General features: G+C 32.2%; 1 protein-coding gene across 7 annotated transcripts in view; it reads right to left on the bottom strand.

The window, feature by feature from the left end:
• The window catches only part of Naa16 (N-alpha-acetyltransferase 16, NatA auxiliary subunit), a 57,698-nt gene that overhangs the window by 13,944 nt on the left and 22,868 nt on the right, over positions 1 to 20,886 (bottom strand). For 5 of the 7 annotated variants that reach the window (XM_078015835.1, XM_005336780.5, XM_078015832.1 and 2 more), the window contains 6 exons: positions 19,685 to 19,780; positions 14,795 to 14,901; positions 9,843 to 9,915; positions 7,129 to 7,298; positions 6,651 to 6,803; positions 1,895 to 2,023 (listed from right to left, as the gene is read on the bottom strand). In XM_078015835.1, coding sequence (XP_077871961.1) covers positions 1,895 to 2,023; positions 6,651 to 6,803; positions 7,129 to 7,298; positions 9,843 to 9,915; positions 14,795 to 14,901; positions 19,685 to 19,780 — 728 coding nt within the window. Of the gene's footprint in view, positions 1 to 1,176; positions 1,328 to 1,894; positions 2,024 to 6,650; positions 6,804 to 7,128; positions 7,299 to 9,842; positions 9,916 to 14,794; positions 14,902 to 19,684; positions 19,781 to 20,886 lie in introns of those variants that run through there. The other 2 variants (XR_002485267.3, XM_040281461.2) reach the window with 2 other exon arrangements.

The following is a 20,886-nucleotide window of genomic DNA, read 5'->3' as shown; positions in this document are numbered from 1 at the left end:
GATATTATTAATCATAACAATTAAGTCATTTTTTTCCTCATTTTTTAACCGATGTATTATAATTACATACAATGGTGGGATTTGTTGTTCATACATGCACATGATGTAACAATATATTTGGCCAATATCATTCTCCATTATTTATTTATAATATGGATATGTTCATTATAAAAGATTAGGTTACAGGTGAAAAAGTTGGCTCTTTTCTTATCTGTTTTTAGATCTTCCTATTTTCAAATGCCAATAGTAAACTCTGAAAAGATAGTTAAGTGTAGAGCAATTACAATTATGTAATATGACATAACCGTAATTAAGAGATGACATAAGTGTAATTATGAAAGAGTGATTTCTGCCATGTTTTAACCTTTGGTAACCAAGAATTTCTTATAACTTTTTTCTTCAAAAATGTTTTCTACTAATTAAATCATTTATTGAGGAAGTTTATCGGATATTACGGAATTTTCATTCCATGCTACTTAACCAAAATCACTACAAATTAAGGAAAAATAATCCAAATAAAACATAGCAATAGAAGACCTACTTATATTCTAGCAATTCTCAAAAAACAGTACAAAGAACAAAGCAACATAGGAATTCATAGGAGGAAAATGGGATTTAAATTTGAAATGTTCACAATTATAAATGATCCTAAGGATATTCAAATTTCACTTAAACAGAAAATTTGGTAGGTTCCTAGTTATAGTTTTGTGAAATTACTAATCCATAAATGCCTAACAGCCTCTTCTTTCAGAAAACAATTTACTTCTCTCTGAAAATGTCCTGGTTAATAAAAATGTAGCTTTCCTTAATAACAAACAGGACACTTTTAAAATGAGGACATCTTAGGGAATGCCTAAACATAGTTTTATAGAAATGAGGCCTAATTTAAACTAAAATGCTTGGCTACTTCACACATCTTTCAAGTGTTTTTACATTTTTCAAGGAGAAAATGAGAAATATTTTCCCTAGAGATATAGCCATCAAGGTTTAAAAGGGCAGGAAAAACAAACAAAAAAAAATAAAATAACAATATTTGTATAAAGCCTCTGGTATAATCCTAGTCCGAATCCCATCAAAAGCCACCCCTTAAGATACAGCCTTCCTTTTGGGTAACAGCAGAAATTTCACATGGGAAGAAGGCCAAAGTGACTGCCATGGTGCAGACATCAGGCTCACCTGACTACGATGCCTGTGGTTTTATACTGCGTCAGCAGGGGAAGAGTGGAAGAGTGGTGCCGAGCGCCCCCACAACTGAGGGCTGCTGAGGACTGCCTCAGGGGTGCGTTTGCGGCTCTTTTCCTCCTGTGGTCCATGTGGAAGGAGAGTGCTTCAGAGATGACAAAGAACAGGAAAACAAAAATTCACACAAAGGAAAAGAAAAGTCCCCTCTCTAAGGCACATCACACACACAATTCTAAAAGCAAGTAATAAAATAAGCCTGCAAACCGGCCATAGATTGCTGTACAGAGTACTGAACGCAAGAACAAATGTCCTGGGAAGACGAACTGGAGAGAGGCTGACTGCGGACCAGATCCTGACATTTAAAAGGGAAAAGAAGTTGCCATCAACTGTGTGTCCTCATAGGCTAGTGTCGAAAATCAAAAAATGGCCCGATTAGGAAAGAGAAATTTTGACCTATGTTAATAATAGCAATGATAATTTATTAATTTCTCTTCTTCCTTCAGACAAAAAAAATTTAGACATATCAAAGGCATAACCATTTCAGGATCAAAAAAAGGAATCATTTTTCACAACTTCTGAATGCTTGGAATTGAGAACTGTTTTCACAATGAAGCTGACAAAGTAGAAGAGGCAGATGATCACATGTAGAAATCTACCTGCTTTTCTTGCCACCTGACAGGAGAAAACTGAGGTCAAAATTGTAACAACTTACCCTCTCTACTTCATGGCATTTTTTCAAGGCATCCCCATATCTCTTTAGTCGCTGATAAGCTGAAATGCATTCTGTCTGAAACCACATACACTGCATTTCATTTAGATTTTCCATAGCAGATGTTCCTTCCTGAAATGGAAGCATTGATAACTATAGGGGACAAGCAATAACAGAACCTGAAATTCTCATTTTTTTAAACTATGGCTACAAGTATCATTAAGACAATAGTAGCAATTAGAAAATATATTAAATGTGCTTCCAAAGGCTCCTATTGGTTTTAAATTATATAATGTCTTACTTTTTCAGTTTTGTTTGGGTATTCAATACTTTGCTTTATAAAAAATTCTAGATCACTAAAGTTTAGCATTTAAATGCCAAGCTTTTATCTAAACTGTTTAAGGCAATCCTAAAGTTTTACCTATCTTCTGCCTTTCTTTTTCTTTTTTTCCTGTTATTTAATCCTTCCTTGCTAACTCGGGATGACTATTATACATATGAAAATTATTGAATATCTTAGTAATAGTTGCAATGAAGCTTTTCAGTTTCCCAATCTCCTTCTTCCAAGTTAGAATTCTACATATTGTCTCTCTCTGTCCCTGCATATCTGCTTCTAACAGCACTGTCTCTTCTCTGCAGTGTACAAACAAAACTAACCAAATTCGTTAAGAATATTTGTTAATTCAGTTAGGCTTGCACATGTTCATGATCCCAGCAACTCAGGAGGCTGAGGCTATTGAATCACAAGTTCAAGGCAAACCTCAGCGAGTTAACAAGACCCTATCTCAAAATAAAAAATTAAAAGGTTTAGGATATTGCTTGGTGGTAGAGCACACCTAGGTACAATCCCTAGTACTGGAATGAAGAAAAGAAGAAAGGAGAAAGGAAGATAATTTGTTAATTCAGGCTCAGTAGTAATTCTGAGAGAAGTATCAGACATGAAATACCTAGTTTCAGTGCCAAAACACTGGGATTTTGTCAATTCAGAAGAATATATTTGAATTTGATTTGACTTTTTTGGTACTATGGGTTGAACCCAGGACCTCATACATGCTAGGTAAGCACTCTACCACTGCACTACACTCCCCAGCTCTTTTATTACTTTATCCTGAGGCAGAGTCTCAACTAAAGCTGCTCAGGCTGGCCTCAGTCTCCAAAGTAGCTAAAATGAGAGGCATGTGCCACTGTGCCCAACTAGAAGAGATTTACTTTAAATACACGTGCATGACCCCAGGAAAGATGGCAAAAGTGCAAACAAAAATAATTTCAGTCTTCAGTTTTTTTAAACCCCATTTCTGGTTATCAGTTCAATTCTTATGATTCATTAAAAGTCTCAAAACTGTGAATAGAATTATAGATATATTTTATTTCTTCTTTTTGACTGTGTATATTTTCCTTTTCTTGATGATTGCATGTTTTTATAAGAAAAATGCTTTACTTTCACTTCAAAAAGTTCACCAAAAAGAATTATCAAACACGCATGAGCAATTCTCTACAATTCTAAACTGTGAAAAAATCTTTTAAGAAGGAATTAAGAGAACTTCACTCATTCATTAGCAAGCAAATACAAGCTAATTATTCAGGGTCATTAGCAATACCCTTCCCCTGGCTCAATGTGTTATCCACTATATATTATAGATTCACCTAACCAAATGAGTCAACATCAATAAACTGAACAAGCTCTCTGTATAGCTAGACAATTTGTCCAAAGTGGATGACCAGAGGCAATTATGTTAAGAAAGGTCAGAAACAGGTTTGGTGACTACTATCCTTAACCAATTCCTTTCAACCTTCTTTCTCATTCTCCTATGCCTATGAAGACATATATCATGGTGGTTGTTATTTTTTAAGTCACTAGACTTATTTAACTTAAGTTTTATACACTAATTTTTAACTGTATTGTACTTATAATTCCTACCTTGGACTTTCAGGTGGTACTTTTCTCTAAAAATACAAATGCTTTTATGGCTATTCACTGTATTTTCTTCTAATCTTTACACCAGTGTGTAGTGGAAAGTTCACTTAAGAGCTTGAGTCCTAGGCACTATTTATGATGTGACCAAACATGTTTCAAGTATTCTCTTCAAAACTTCAATTATCTTGCTGTAAAGTGTCAGGCACCTGAGTAAGTGCTATATGGATATAAATATTGCCATTTTTCTAATTTTACTTTCTCCCTTAATGCATATCTTACTTGCTATTCCTCTCTCCAACATGACTTGTCCTTGTACCTGCTATCAATGCTATGGCATCTTGAGTTTTAGAAGCACTAGTTATTGTAGTTTCTGCTACACCACTCTTGCTGATTTGACATATAACAGAAGTTTTAAAATCAAAGACATTTGAAATAGAATCCTCACTCCAAATGAATAATTAGCTGTGTTGACAGTCAGTGTGATACTTGATCTCTCTAAACATTTTCTTTACTGTTATATAGGATTAAATGAGATCATGTATACAAAGTACTTAAATCAGTAGTTAAAAGAATATTATAGCTACTTTTACATTTCCCTTTACAAATGGTAAACAAATTATTAGCATTACTGTAAATATTGGATGTTAGGCTAGGTTATATGAACAAAGATTCTTTTTATAAGAAACAAATGATAACTGTTCTATAGGTATAGACTTTAGTAGAAATGAGAGAAAAGGAGACAGATAAAGTGAGGATATAAGTACATATGTGAATGTGTGTGTGTGTGTGTGTGTGTGTGTGTGTGTGTGTGTGTGTGTAAAAAATCATTTGTCAATATCTAGTAATTTCAGACTTAAAGTTCAGCGTAGTTAATGGGTACAAATGCTACTTATCGTTATAATTTGCATTTGTTGATGGCTAGTGAAGTCATCTTTTTTGGCCATTCTATTTTCTGCCTCTTTGAACTAATTACTCATATACTTTACCCAAATCATAGTGTTTTTTTTCTTTTTCTTTCTGAATTTTTATTTTTATGATATAGTTCCATGACATCATTTTTCCAAGTAGTTTAATTTTTACAACAGAAGATCAAGCTATTCTGTACTCCTAAATTATATGAGATTATTTCTTAAACATATAGACAAAATTAGAACCTAGTTAACACTTAATGAAGTTATAACATTTAGGTGGTATACTGGTGCTGCTATATCTGTGATACCTTAGCATCACAGGTCACAGCATTAACTTATTTTCATCCTAAGAACATACTGACAAACACCAACACTAAAACCTTTCAATTTTGTACATAATGTGATTTCAATTTTATACATAATATGATTATCTGGAGATACAAGTTATTTATTCCAAATGGAAATCAAACTTACCAAACATGGTTCCCTCATTATTCTCAATATCACATTTAATGTGCATTGGGCAATTATTTCAGTGAATTCTTTGGAGTTCTTTATAACACTTTGTCATTCTTCAATTTTCCCTGTTTATTTTCTCATTTTGCTTATAGTTATTTTTTGTTATAACATTTAAAATTTAATAGTCAATCATATCAATTTTACGCTTTTGGTATTTTAAGAAATGCTCCAGAGTGATTTGATTTGATCAATGCACACAGAATGCATATATGGAGGTAGTACATTGTACACCATTAATATGTGCAATTATTACTTGTTAACGTAAGTAAATAAATAGATCTAATCCTCCTTTCTCCTTTTAAAGAAAAAAGAAAACACTTTCTACTTCAAGCATAAAGAATATTTCTTTAGTCTAAAGACAGACTCCTATATTTTCTTCCAAAAGTTTGAAAGATTTGTTTTCCTTATTTAGATCTTTAATCCACTGGAATTAATCTGTGTGCAATATAAGACAGGGATGTCATTTAATTTTTTTTCAACATAGGTAACTAAATGCCCCAGCATTATCTTTTCATCTACAACTTTAAAACTACTTGTGGCTAAAACAGGTTTCCAAATACATGTGAATCTGTTTCTGGGCTTTCTGTTTCTTTAAATCTACTTATCTTGTTTACTATAAATATATAATACTTTCATAACTTAAAATAAAGTCTACATAGGGTATTGGGGTTATAGCTTAAAAGTACAGTGCTTGCCCAACATGACCAAGGCCTTGGATTTGATCCCTGGCACTGCAAAAATAAATAATAATAATAAAATCTATATAGAAAAGAGTATGAAAGGATAGAGAAGCAAAGAAAGGAATGGACTTTGAGCTCAACTTTTGGTGGTAAGGAGGAGAGAACCGTAACTGAACCCTGGGCCTTGCACATGCTAGGCACACACTCTATCACTGAGCTACATCCCCAGCCCAACAATTTGAGAGAACTTAAATTCATGAATGTAACAGAGACTAGTAGTGCACAAAAATTAGTTTCACAGGGACTGGGATATAGCTTAGTTGATAAGAGTGTTTGCCTCACATGCACAAGGCCCTGGGTTCAATCCCCGCACCAAAGGAAAAAAAAAATAGTTTCACAGAGAATGGACTCTCTCTGAGCAGTTCTGAAGCTAGACAATGAAAGAGAATTAAAAAGTAGTCACAAATTACTAGGGAGACAAAGAACTTGAAATATAAACCAAATTTTACACATTCAAGAGTATAATATATTGTCTGTATTTTTAAAGGGTATTTTTAATCTTGCTATTGCTTTTTAACCATCCCCTGCCAGAAACACATAGAAACTTACAACCACGTGCCATATTTAGGATATAAGCTAAATAAGATTTTTAAAACATCATAAATCATCATAAAAAACTTAAGTTCAATTTTACTAATTCAGACAGTTACATGCTCATAAATGCTATTTCCTACCCTTGTGAACTTGGAGCACATCTCCTCTGCTTCTTTTATCATATTTGCTCGAAGCATGTATTTTGCACATTTGGAATTGATGAATCTATCAGCTGTGTCCAAAGACTGGGCTTCATCCATCCACTTTGCAGCTTCCTTGAGATTACCCATATGCTGTAAAAGATTAAAGCAGTTAAAAGTCATAGCTATGATCAAGAAAATACAGGTATAATATAAGCAAGAAAAAATTAGAAATTTGTCACCATTTCTGTATAATTTATCTATAAATCTAAATAATTATAATTCACATTTACCAAAAACTAAACAAAAATGACTAGCACTGATTACATAAAGTATGTAACATAAAACTTCTTAGAGAATTATTAAAGTATTTTTAAAAAGTATCAGGGTGCCCTAGAAGTTATTACTCTACAGAAACAACTCCAAATGTTCTTAAGATTGCTGAATCATCAACTATTCAAAAAACATAAAACTTTACCTTGTAAATTTTTGCTTTCATATAGAATAATTCTATTAGAGTTGGAGTACTAGCAATTGCAGCATTGATATAATCCAGAGCCAAAGAATATTGCCCAAGTTTATCAAAGTGCTGTGCCAGGAAATACTGAACCCAGAGTAGAGTTGTCGGGGGCTCCTTCTCCCCATTCTCTGCAATCAAATAAATACTACATTATTGTGAGGAAGAATGTTAAGTAAAGCAAATCACATACTTCTCTCCCCTAATTCATAATAAAATTAGTAGGTATTATAATAAAGAGTAGAAACTCAGCAAAAGTTACCAACTTCATCAAAAAGAGGTATGACTTCATCCCATAGTGTTCAAAAGGTGTCAGACAGTCAAGGAGAGAAACAAAATTCTAGTTTGACAGCCTTCTAACCTCAACCTCCCTCTTAAGAAACAGTGCATAGGGGTTATGGCTCGGGTAGAGCGCTCACCTACCACGTGTGAGGTACTGGGTTCAATCCTCAGTAATACATTTAAAAAAAAGAAACAAAGCTATAAAAAAATTCTGAACATTAAAAAAAAAAAGAAATGGTACTGGGGAAAGAATAAAATATCAATCTCATTCTGTGAATTCTCAGGCTCAAAGCAAAATGCAACAAGTTCAGGAAAAGTCAAAAAAGGTAACTTGTAGAAGAGACAACCACTGCAAGACTTCACCCAAACTGCCAGGGCTTAGTATTTTCTAAGCTTTAACACCAAATGAGAGAAACACAAAATTGAAGGGTAGGCTTCACCAGAAGAGGATACACCCCTAACAAGGTGGAATATCCCTGCCATGTGACAAAAATGTAACAAGCGAATACACAGCCTAGGCCCTCTATCAAAAGCTGTCAGATACCTACAATTAGCTGAGCTCTATCCTGTTCCACCCAGCATCCTATACCCTCAAGCTATAGAAGACCGGATAAAGAAGGTCTCAAAATGAATTTCAGAAGAGAAAAATATATCAGTCTAACATGAGGTAAAAAGAGTATAATCATCCATACTACATGAGAACAAACAGAAGGTCTCCTAGTATACTTAACTAATAAAATGACAAGACAATAGAGCAAACACACTATAAAATTAATTAAAACATAAATAAGAAAAGTAAACAGTCAAGCAATTATCCTGTTCCTCTTACATAAATGTATTTCAAGGGAACTAAATATATGATAAAATAAAATTATTTATAGAATTCCAGGGTTAGGGGTGTACTTCAATGTAGAACCCCTGCCTAGCAAACCTGAGGCCCTAAATTCAATCCCCAGCACTGTCACCCTGCCAAAAAAATCCAGCTAATAAATAAAGGAAAAACTGACCAGAAGAATGAAATAAGGAATCTAGGCAATACTCTTCAATGGCTGCTAAAATCCTCAGGTCAGAGGTTCATCTGGAACCTTTTAGGCACATTAGGCTGACAAGTAATTCTGATCAATCTTAACATCAAAAGAGAGACAACCAGAATGCCTCATGACTCCCAATGTCATACATCAAGCACAAAAAAAACTGTAAAGTATTCAAATAAAACTTGAATTCAAGCAAGCCTATAAATTTAACCATCTATATAACAAGAAATATGAATGGCAGTAAAATATATTAAATGATAACATAAGAAAGTCAGCCAAATCTAGAATACAGGATATTCTATAAACAAATGACCTTTTAACAAAAGGCATTTTTTAAGGGGAGGGGAAATTATTACTCTATATTAAAAGAACTTAAGAAAATAACTGAATGCAAAATGTAGACAGTAACTGGATCTAGACTCAATAAACCAATTATATAAAGATTTCCTTTTGGATAATGGAGGAAATCTGAATGTTAACTAGGTATTAGATATTATAGTATGAAGTCAACTTTGTATGGTTCGTTTATGTATGTATGTACTTACTTACTTACTTACTTATTTATTTATTTATTTATTTATTTATTTATTTTTAAAGCCAGCGTCTCTCTAGGGCCGGGGATGTAGCTCAGTGGTAAAATGCTTGCTAGCATGCATGAGGCCCTTAGTTCGATCTCCATCACCACAAAAATAAATAAATAAATAAAGACAAGATCTCTATTCATTGCCCAGGCTGGCCTGAATTCAAGATCCTTCTGCCTCAGCCTCCCAGGTCTGTAGGATTACAGATGCACCAACCTACACAGATAATCCTGTGTTTTAAACAGACATAAGGTATTTATAGGTGCAACAATATGTGTGGAACTTGCTTTAAATATATTCAAAGAATAATGACATGAAAAAGTCACATAAAGAACCCAAACTAAAGTTATTTACCATCTATGTGACTGAAAACATGTTAGGGAGGTTCTCTAAATTAAATTACTTTGATTTACATATACCCCTAAAAAAGAGGGGAAAAAGGACATTATACATACTTAAAAGTAATACAAAGTAGAAAAAGTAGAGAATTTAGAGATTTGAGAAAACTATATTTCAATTAAACTGACTACATAATCTTGGACCTCTCAAGTCTGTTTCCTTGTGTTAAAATAGAACTAACTCTCATTCACAGGATTATGGAAAATTTAAATTAAATAAGATTGAAAGTACTCTCATTTCATTCATTCACTAATTCAAAAACTATTTAGTAAGTAGCTATTATGTAACACACACATAATAAACATAAAATGGTATTACTATGATTAAAAATGGACTGAAATGAGAAATTAAATTCCAATTCAATCTAATTTAAACTTACCATAAGGACTAAAAAAGTCACACGTTTTAAGAGAAGCTTCGTAATTAGTAACAAGTTCTTGGATTATAGAAACCTGTTAAAGAAACATTTTTAAAATTTATTTTATTGAGTATCAAGAGTACCATGCATGATTTTATATATATATATTTCTTTTAGTTAAGGTACTTTTAATCACTAGATTAAATTCGATTTTGAGAATAATATACAGCTTATCCAGAACTACAAACTAACTGCTTCTTCCCCTTTCCCAATAAGACTTCAGGAGAGAGTGAGAAAAAAGAAAATACATTGCTGTCTTTATGAAAAGTAAAACGGCAAACCTCAATAAATTCTCATCTCAAGAAGCAGTTTGAGGTTTTAAAGGTCAAATATCACTATAACACCTACTTTGTGCCAACAAATACATTTGTATAATTTTATTAATTTGTTTACATTTTAGCTTTCTGTTTTGTAAAGCTAAAAGCCATCATATAAATATACGAATTTTCTAAAATGTCACTCCTAGAAAAAAGTCAAGTGAAATGAAAATAAAAATGTCTAAAGTTCACTAGTAAGATTAGTATAGGAAATGGGGAAATAAGATATAAGATGGAACTTATATATCAGTGGAGAAAATGTGAAACAAAAAAACAGGATGTGAGAAAACTAGATACACCATACTTTTAGTGAAACATCAAGGAATGAATGATCAAAGAGACCAGAGTGGTATAAAGTAGATACAGTCTTAAAAAAAAAACAAAAAACAAAGATTGCTTATTTTAAAACCATGGTTCTCACTGTTATCTTCACAGCAGTACATAATAGAACAGTGATCACTAGAGGCTGGGATGGGTAGAGGGGAGGGGGACAGAGGGAAAGTAAATATTATATTAAAATACAATTAGGAGGAATAAGTTATAATTCTGTACAGCAGAGTAAGGTAAAGCAAGGTGACTATAGTTCATGATCATTTATTATGTACTTTATAAAGAACTAGAGGAGTTCAAAGTTTTCCAACATAAAGAAATGATACATATTTAAGAAGTTGGAAATCAGGCTGGGGTTGTGGCTTACTGGTAGAGCACCTGCCTTGCACGTGTTAGGCACTAGGTTCAATCCTCAGCACCACATAAAAAAATAAATAAACAAAATAAAGGTATTATGTCCATCTACAACTAAAAAAATAAACAAAAATAAAAGAAGCTAGAAATCTAAACTGCCCTAATTGGTCATTATACACTATATGTTTATGTATACACACATATATATACATTTTAAATTTTCCACATTACGCCACATAAATATGTGATTTTTATATCAACAAAATGAACAAATGAGAGCTTCATTTTATCATAATTTCTTTCCTAAAATTTAAAGATTAAATAACTCATGATTTGGAAATTAAAGGAATTATTCTTAACTATTTCTGAAAGTGTCATCAAGATTTAGCATCACATACTAACTTGTTAGAGATGTACATTTTTGGACCACACCCAAGACTGACAGAATCAGAAACTTTGACTCAGTATAATCCATGTTTAATAAGCCCACTAGTTAATTCCGATCACAATAAAAAGCTTGAGAACCACTAATAAAAATGTTACAAAGATTTTTATTAGAAAACAAAATTAAAGGTAATATCTTTTGCTGGGCATGGTGGCCCACACCTGTAATCCTAGAGGCTCTAGAGGCTGAAACATGAGAATGTCGAGTTCAAAACTAGCCTCAGAAACTTGGTGAGGCCCTAAGCAACATATCAAGACCCTGTCTCAAAACTAACAATAAGAAAAAGGGCTGGGGATACAGCCCAGTGATTAAGCGCTACTGGGTTCAATCCCCAGTACCAAAAAAAAAAAAAAAGTAATATCTTTTAACCTATCATAACCACACCACCAATCTCACTTAGAATAAATATAACTTAAAAAACTTTTTACAAGCATAGAAATGTAATACTCAACTTGTTCAACTTTTGGAGGCAATTATTTTTTCATGAATCTCTAGTGCCATCTACTGGCAGTTTGCAAAAACTGCACTCAGAACAGGTTTTATATAGTATCTTCAGAGTAAAACATACTGTCAATTTTAATAATTAAAAAATACAACATTAAATAAAAAATTTTTAGAAACAAAACATATATTGAAGTTACACATAATGTTTCATAAAGAAATATAAACACTACTGAATAAAACATATCAGTTTCAGAACCTCAAAGGATATAATTAACAAAAAAATCAAGATAATTGAAAGTTCACATAAATCTAAATTAAAAAACCTGAGTGCTGAACTTCTTGGTAATTAGGCATATTTCTCAAATCTCAAAAGATTTATGTTATAGTCATTTCTAATCCAATAATTAAAATGTAGTTTTCCAATTATTTCCCATGAACAGGAGTATTACTAAAGTATAAGAACCCACTTCATTCAAGTATTCTTACCATTTATAACTCAATTAGGTAGTATATAATATGGAAAAAATTATTATGTAATGGCTATTCTCGAAAATAGCACTTTGCTTCCAGAAAGGTCAATTCACTTAAATTAGGTTATCTAAGACCACAATAAAACTTGAAGCCTCAAGGGCTGGGTCTGTAGCTCAGAGGCAGAGCACTTGCCTAGCACGTGTGAGGCACCCGGTTCGATCCTCAGCACCACAAAGGCATATTCATCTACAACTACCAAAAAAAAAAAAAATCCTTAATGTTGCAAAATGGACAACTTAAATGATATCCTTGTTATGATCTGGATCTTAAAGTCCCCTGAAAGCTCATGTCTCAAAGGCTAAGGATGCTGCTGGGAGGCAGGGCATAGTTGAAGGAAGTTAGGTCAGTGGAGGTGTGTCCTTGAAGGTAATACTGGGTTCCCCATCCGTTTCTCTTTCTCTCTTTCCACACTGGTTGCACTTGATATGAGTAGCTTTGCTCTACCATGCATTCCCCAGCATGATATTTAGCCTTGCCACAGGGCCAACCAAACATGGATGGAAACTTCTGAAATCATGAGCCAAACCAAATCTTTCTTTCTTTTGTTTTTCTTGGCTATTTTGTGAAAACAGAAAACTAACACAATTCTCCATTTACAAACTGAAAAACTTTCCAAATTTGACCACATTCCCTTAATTGAAATATTTTCTTCTAACAGATATATGTGATAGAGAACTAAAGAAGCTTTATCTCACCTGGGAAAGTACTATAGCTATTAAAGATCATTTTCTAAATGACTGAGCAGCTTTTTTTTTCTTTTTTCTTTTCCTTGACGGGTGTAGTAATGAGGATGAAACCCAGGGGTACTCTACCACTGAGCTATACCCTCTTCTTATTTTTTAATTTTGAGACACAATCTAAGTTGCCCAGGGTGGTTCAAACTTGTGATCATCGTGCTTCAGTCTCCCAAACTGCTAGGATATCACTGTGCCTAGCCAGCTTTCCTTTGTAAGCATTAAAAGACTTCTTTATTACCTTAGAGACAAAGTTCTACAAAATCACATCTGATACACAATTTTTTATATCACATATACAAATTACAAGTTTAAAGTATTACTGCAACATGAAGCCCACTGAAACTATCCTCTCTTTCTTCATCCAAATTAGAAAACTAAATACCAAATTGCTGGGTTTATTTCTGCTTAATGCTTAATTAGCAGTGATAATTTTTGGCTTTGAAAGGGCTAGTTACAAAGGTAATCTGTTTAAGAACAACAACAATAGTGACGGTAACTACTTTCAGAAATGAGGTGTGAGGGCTGCAGGTGGTGACAGAGAAAGGGAATTACCATTTCTTGAACATTTCTGAATCAATCATTTAATATCATCTAATTAAAACACCCATCAACCAACCCTTTATTATCTTTCCCAATTTTACAATTCAAGCAAGTAAGTGATGAAGTCAAGAGTTCAAAACCAGGTATGATTCTAAAGCAAGGCTCTCTGCACTACACCAGAATTTCTCTGAGAGTAATGTAATATGGTGGAATACAATATGATTATCATTATCTCACTAACTGCTATGTTATGCATAGAGTTTGATGCGTCCCTCAAAACTTCATGTAAAAATTAATTATATTAATCATTGGCCTAGTTTTTGACATTTTATTATTCACAATTACTGCAAATTTACAAATTAAGACTCAAAGCTAAATGAACAGATAAAAGGCTTAAATAAAATATTTTCTTTATCCAACTTTAAAAAATTTTAACTACAGGGCTAGGGGTGTAGCTCAGTGGTAGAGGTCTGGCTTAAGCATGCAAGAAGCCCTGAGTTCAATTCTCAGCATCACAAAAAAACAAAAAACAAACAAAAAAAAAAACAATAAAAAAAAACCTCTAAGCACAGAAAAGACTATAAAGTTTTAGATCTTAGTTAATAAAAAAAAAAGCTTGAAAATAAAAAGTATAATTGTCTTCTAATAATGTTTCCAATTTACAACCCAGATTAAAGTGCCTATTTTCTAATTTAAAAAGTGGGAAAGTACTTTATTCAAGAAGTAGCTAAAATTATACTTATTAAATGTAGTTTTGTTAAAATTAGTCATTTGTACTCTAATTGATCAAATGGCATTTTACTGTAACACTTAATTCTATTATCCATGCTCTAACTTTAAAAGCACACATTACAAACTGAAAAATCTATAATCATAACTATAAAATAACAGACAATGAATCATGGAACAGTCAAACACAGACTTCTAGTAATAATGTCAAATTTTAAATCCTATTAGAAAAATATACCCATTAAAAAATAACCTTTGTAATAATCTTAGTTTTTATAAAGCTTTTATTTTCTCAGAATATCAGATTAACATTTCCTTTGATATTACTTATACACTGTATACATAGAATTTTCAATACATCTACTATTAGACTAAATGTGAATAACATTACTAGAATAGAGAGAATAACTAAAATATAGCATACTACATAGAAACCATCCTATAATTAGTAAAAACACATTATAAAAACTGAATACCAAATTTTACCTTTTCTGTATTACAGTATAAAGATTTCAAAGTAGTAAACAAGGGTGGGCAGCCTTTACTGAAGTTCGCCCTCAGGAACTTATCCATTAGTTCTCTAAATTTTTCACCTAAAAATAAAACATACTTTGTTATATTTGATTGATATAATCAACTCTTTAAATGATTTTACAAATAAAAATAAAGCTTCCTCAGAAACAGTGTTCCCCTGGTTTAATTTTTTTTTTTTTTCAAGGAGAGAGTGGGAGAGGAGAGAGAGAAAGAGAATTTTAATATTTATTTTTTAGTTCTCGGCAGACACAACATCTTTGTTGGTATGTGGTGCTGAGGATCGAACCCGGGCTGCACGCATGCTAGGCGAGCACGCTACCGCTTGAGCCACATCCCCAGCCCCCCTGGTTTAATTTTAAAGCGCAAAAAGTCAGCATTATTTTTGCTACATCAAAAGCCTAACATCAATACTTCAGTTGGCAACTATATCTTCCCTGGATCTAAGTTCAAAATAATCAAGGAATACTTCAAAGATGAGTAAACAAAAGGCTTATGCAGTTTCAAGTAGAGAATAAACACAACCTACTAATCATCCTAAATATAACCACAATGGCAACTGTATTTTCTGAGTAGCATATACTGTCTACTGTCTACAGCTCAAAAACCTGAAAATAATATCTAAAGCATTCTGCAGCAAATAACGAGAACAATATTCAAGTAGAAGCCAAAATTCTTTCTAGACACTATAAAGTATTTACAAATGTTCTCCCAAATCATGACGGTGATTAGCGTAAATATTTATCCAATCCACAATCACATGTCAAGCACCTACCACATACCAAGCACTCTTTCAGGTACAAGTGATACAGCCAAGATTTTAAATTTTTTTAAGAAATAGAACTTATTCTAGCATGAGACTGACAATAAAAGAACGATAAATATATGTTTAGACTGAGCTCTGAGGCATTCAAACATAAGAATTAAAATAAATACCCTATTTGTAACATCAAGTAAATAATTGCCCTAATTATTGATAAAACCTATCAAAAAAATTTGGTGTCACTTTTTGAAAATATTAAAAGAATTTTAATTATAAATACAAATATATACAAACATGACAGTAAAAAAATCAATATAAAATGACATGGATTTACTCAATCATTTAAAAACCACATCATGAATGATCTATAATTAAAGACTACTGAAAAAAAATCTTCTAAGTTTCTTTATAAGTCACAACACTGTACAACAAAACTTTAACTTGCAGCAGTTATTCTGTTGTTATTTTGTTGAATTTGACTGAAGAAAACATGCATACCCAGTATCATTGATGCCATAAGAATGTGAAAGAAAAATTTAATTCTATTATAAAGATTATTTTCAGATAACTTCTACTCTAGTTAGCTCATTCACAAAATACTAGTCTTTTAAAAAAGACCACAAAATATCAAGAAAATACAAACCTTTGCCCTTAACTAAATCTACATCATTACTTTCTTAAAAACCAAGAGTAGTTTCAGAGATCAAATCCTTCCAATACCTCCTCTGGTACAAAGACAAAGTTAATACTATGACAAATAGTCAAAATGCTATCACTTAGAAGAATGTTTTTCTCTCCTTATTTTGTGTATTATGAACAAATAATTTGTTCACTAAAATCTTCAGTTTCTTTTCTGCAAAATGTCTTATTTTCTTTTTGTACCCAATAAAAAAAAAGCTTTCCCCTAAAACAAATTATCACCTTTCTTCCTAGTTATTCTGTAATAATTCTTTAGTACCTCTATAGTTTTACTTTAGGGAGAACAGATCATTAACCATTACATGCCTGTATATCATTACAGTTCACACAACAGTTTATCTGACTGCACAGGTACTATGTTTAATTCTCTAGATTTGTAGCATAGACCCACATAAAAATTGATGCTCCCAAAACCACTTCCCAAATAGTTAGCACAGACAGCAAGATCAGGCTGTGTGATTCAGTGGAAATTTATTCTAAACAATGGAGCAAAATTTAATGAATATTCTATGTTTCAAACTCTGGATGATTACCTTCCCTCTCTCTACCCCTCAGTCACTGAAGAATAATAGAACATGATGAATTAAACTAGCTATTTTGAAAAGTGGCTTTATCCCTACATTATTTTTACATAATTTAATACTGGCAAATATAGAAGAATTTCCCAGGATCTCTGCTATGTTTAATGCAGAAAGTCCTAATCAAAACTTTCACCTTAACCAGGCATGGTGGTATGCACCTATAGTTCCAGCTAGAGAAGCTGATATGAGATAATCACTAAACTTAGGAGATCGAGTCCAGTCTAGGCAACAAAACTAGAGCCAATCTCAAAAAACAAACAAACAAACAAACAAATAAACAAAAACAATTAATCTTGTGTTCTCAAGTTCCAAATGTTTTTTGAAAAAAATCTTACTGCTTCTTGCTACCTTTGATAATGTCAAAATGCCTTTATTACTATACATAAAAATATTACTACTGTCATGTGTAACTAATTAAAACAAATTTTTAAAAAACTGAAAAAATATTGTTAAGTGGGCAAAAAAATTCACGAAATACCCAGTTTTGGCAGATATAATTATACATTTGTGTAATTATACCTACATCTATATATCTATTTATACACATATATGTAGATTTACCAGAGCTTTGTAAATATGTATATTTTCAGAACCTCATAGTGATATTCATGCTGAAACTGATGCCATCATTTCTCTTAACTAAACCCTAAATCTTATAAAATATTCTTCTAATATTTCAAAGAGAAAATGTCTCAGAGTGTCAACAGTGGTTTCACTTTAACCTAAACAGCACTTTATAATTAATAGTTGGTTCTAGGATCTTTGAATAAAAATATATTTCCTACAATGTACTGCCATTTACTGAGAGCTCTTAACAAACTTCTCTGAAGTGGAAATAAATCTTCACAGTGTAAATGTGAAGCCCCATGTTTCAAATAGGAAAAATAAAACAAAGAAGTCTTCCTTGTAAACTTAGAGCTAAATAAAAGGTTTTTTTTTTTCTTACGAGGCACATGAATGTATTTTAAAGTTCCTGACTAAAAGAATATTAAGAATAATAACAGGAGAAGCCAGATTCAAAAGGCCACATATGGTATGATTCCATTTACATGGAATGTCAAAAACAGAAAAATCCACAGGTACAGAAAGTACATTAGTTATTGCCAGAGAGTGAGGGGGGATGACTATAACTTTTAATGGGTAAATGGCTTCTTTTGCTGTGATGAAAACTTCTGAAACCACATAGTGATGATGATTGTACCATCTTATGAATATACAAAAATAATAAGTTACACATTTTGAAAAGGTAAATTGTGTGGCATCTGAATCATATTTCAAAAAGTTATTTTTTAAAAAGGTAAAGGAAAGGAAAAAAAGGACAAGATATAGAAATGTGAACCTAAGCAACTTCCATGAAAAAATTAAGAAAATGCTTCTATCTGCATAGTATATTCCCATCTCAGAAATTCACATGAATGTATTTAAAAGTTTGGAGCAGTCCTACAGAAACTTGACTGTTGAGTTTGATTCAGAGTTGCCCAAACTTAAGCTGAAGAATATCCCAGCACATTAGTAACCTCCCCAGGGCTACCAAAACCCACTTAGACTCAATGTTCCTAGGAAAATCTGCTTTCAGTATTCTACAAAACCAAAATACAAAAAGGGGGACAATATGAGTACTATTCATCATCTGTGAAAATGCACTAGTGGAAAATGATTTTTTTTAATAAGTCCTTTTTCCTATCTAATTCAATATGTTTCTAAGAGATATTTTAGATACTTTCCAATTGAGTAGACAAAAAAATTAATTTTCATGAATCTTTTGATAAAAAAAATTATAACCCAATTAAACAAATGAATCTACTATAAATGATAATTCATTAGAAAATATACTCTACCTACTACTAGCACCCCAAAACAGTGATTTTTTTAAAGTTGTATTATCTTTCTAGACTTTGATTTGTACCAAAAATCAAAAAGCCAAAAGTCTCCATAATTCATTAACTAAAGTGCTTACATAAAAACAAAGACTTTAACAAAAGCACAATCCATTAAATAAAATCATCAACAAGGATGAGCTAATATACCCTCTACCTCCCATACAGCCCAACTACATGCAATATTTCTGTTCAAGATCATGAATATATACTATTGTGTGATAAAAGCAAGTCATAGACTACATACCTTAGTACTCCAACTCACATAAAATGAGAAATCAATTCACATAAAGTACAACATTCTTGTTTTTAAGGATATAAAATACAAGGAACCCTATAAATAACATGACAATTTTCAAAGTCATGGTAATAAGCAAAATTCAGGAAAATGGTTAACTCTGAAAAGAGAAATCTTCAAAAGAACGGTGATATTCTCATAAACACTGGTGGGCACAAAGAGCTTACAATTCTTTCTTTGAATACATGCTTATTAGAAAACTTCAAAATTTTACCAGTTAAACCATAAATATCACATAATCTGTCATCAATTCTAGAGAATTTCATGGTGTTTTATTAAGTCACATAAGAAAAACAGTTTTGGGGGCTGGAGTTGTGGCTAAGCAGTAAAGCACATGCCTAGCATGTGCGAGGTGCTGGGTTCAAGCCTCGGCACCCACATAAAAATAAATAAGTTTAACAAAAAACAGTTTTGTATAGGTAACTTCAGATACTTAAAACATGTAGCTACACACTAAAGTATAGCATTCTTATTAACATATACATAATAAAATTCATAACCAATTATTCCCACTCACGAGATTGGTACAGACATAAATTGTATATCAGAAAAAAGTTTTTTAAAAAATGGTGTTGAGTAATTTTTGACAAATAATTATTAGTGTTACAAAAGATATCCTAATATTACCTGGGATGAGATTCAAAGGTAATCTTCTAGGTGATATTGCTCGGGGGTGTTGTTTACTAATTTCTTCATAAATCTGAAGCCTTTCTTCCCAAGTGCCTATAAGTAAATATGTATGAGATTTATTTCAACATAACTCTTACCTACAATAAAATACCTAACAAACTTTTTAAATAATGTTATAAAAGTGTGTTATCAATATTATACCTGCTCCCAATTTTGTCAAGAATGATATTTAAAATTCTTTGGTGCTGAAACACTATAATCAGTAAATCACCATTTTAAACCCAATCTCTGGAGAAAACCAACACTTGTTTCATCACAACAGATTAGCCTACATCTACGTCAAATCACATACATTCAAATCATACAAAGATAAGTTGTACTATTCTTATATTCCTTAGCATCTAATCCATAAAAAGAAAGCTTTTAGGGCTAGGGATATGGCTCAAGCGGTAATGCGCTTGCCTGGTATGCGTGGGGCGCTGGGCTCGATCCTCAGCACCTCATTTTAAAAATAAAATAAATGTTGTGTCCACCGAAAACTAAAATATAAATATTAAAAAATTCCCTCTCTCTCTCTCTTTAAAAAAAAAAGAAAGCTTTTATAACACATCCTTTAAAATATATCTTAGGCAAATACTCTAAACCTATGAAGACTAAATACATCTCCCTAAAATTTTTAGGATCATAGACATGAATGTTTATAGTTTAAAAGATGAGTAAATTTCCACCGTTGCTTTGACACAAAATCTTCAATGAAACTCCATTATAAAGAACCCATTATCCAGAAAAGTGGCAACTATTTCCCCCTGAAATAAAACACACTTATAAGAGAAACTGTATTCCTTCCAAAGAATCATCTAATTTTATAGTACCACATAAAAGATCTATGTCAACTATGTATTATTGTGCAACAGCAATATCCAGAGTAAGACCTAAGTATCTCTCATTATCTTAAAACAATACCTTACATAATTTACAAAGGGAGATTATTTTATACAAGCAATAAGACAACTTACAGAATCTTAAGAAAAAGCAAACAAACCTCTTTTAAACCTAAGATTTTAATCCAGACCACAGAAATGTAAGAATAAACCTTGTGCTAGCAAATAGTATCTTCACAGTAAAGGCAGTGTTTAAAATCAAGAAAAACATCTTGCTGGTCATGGTACCACATGCCTGTAATCCCAAAAGCTCAGGAA

This window comes from Ictidomys tridecemlineatus, chromosome 6 (assembly GCF_052094955.1).
Source record: "Ictidomys tridecemlineatus isolate mIctTri1 chromosome 6, mIctTri1.hap1, whole genome shotgun sequence".
Taxonomy (NCBI): Eukaryota; Metazoa; Chordata; class Mammalia; order Rodentia; family Sciuridae; genus Ictidomys; species Ictidomys tridecemlineatus.
Note: the sequence above shows the minus strand (reverse complement) of the source record. Positions and strands in the feature narration are given on the sequence as shown.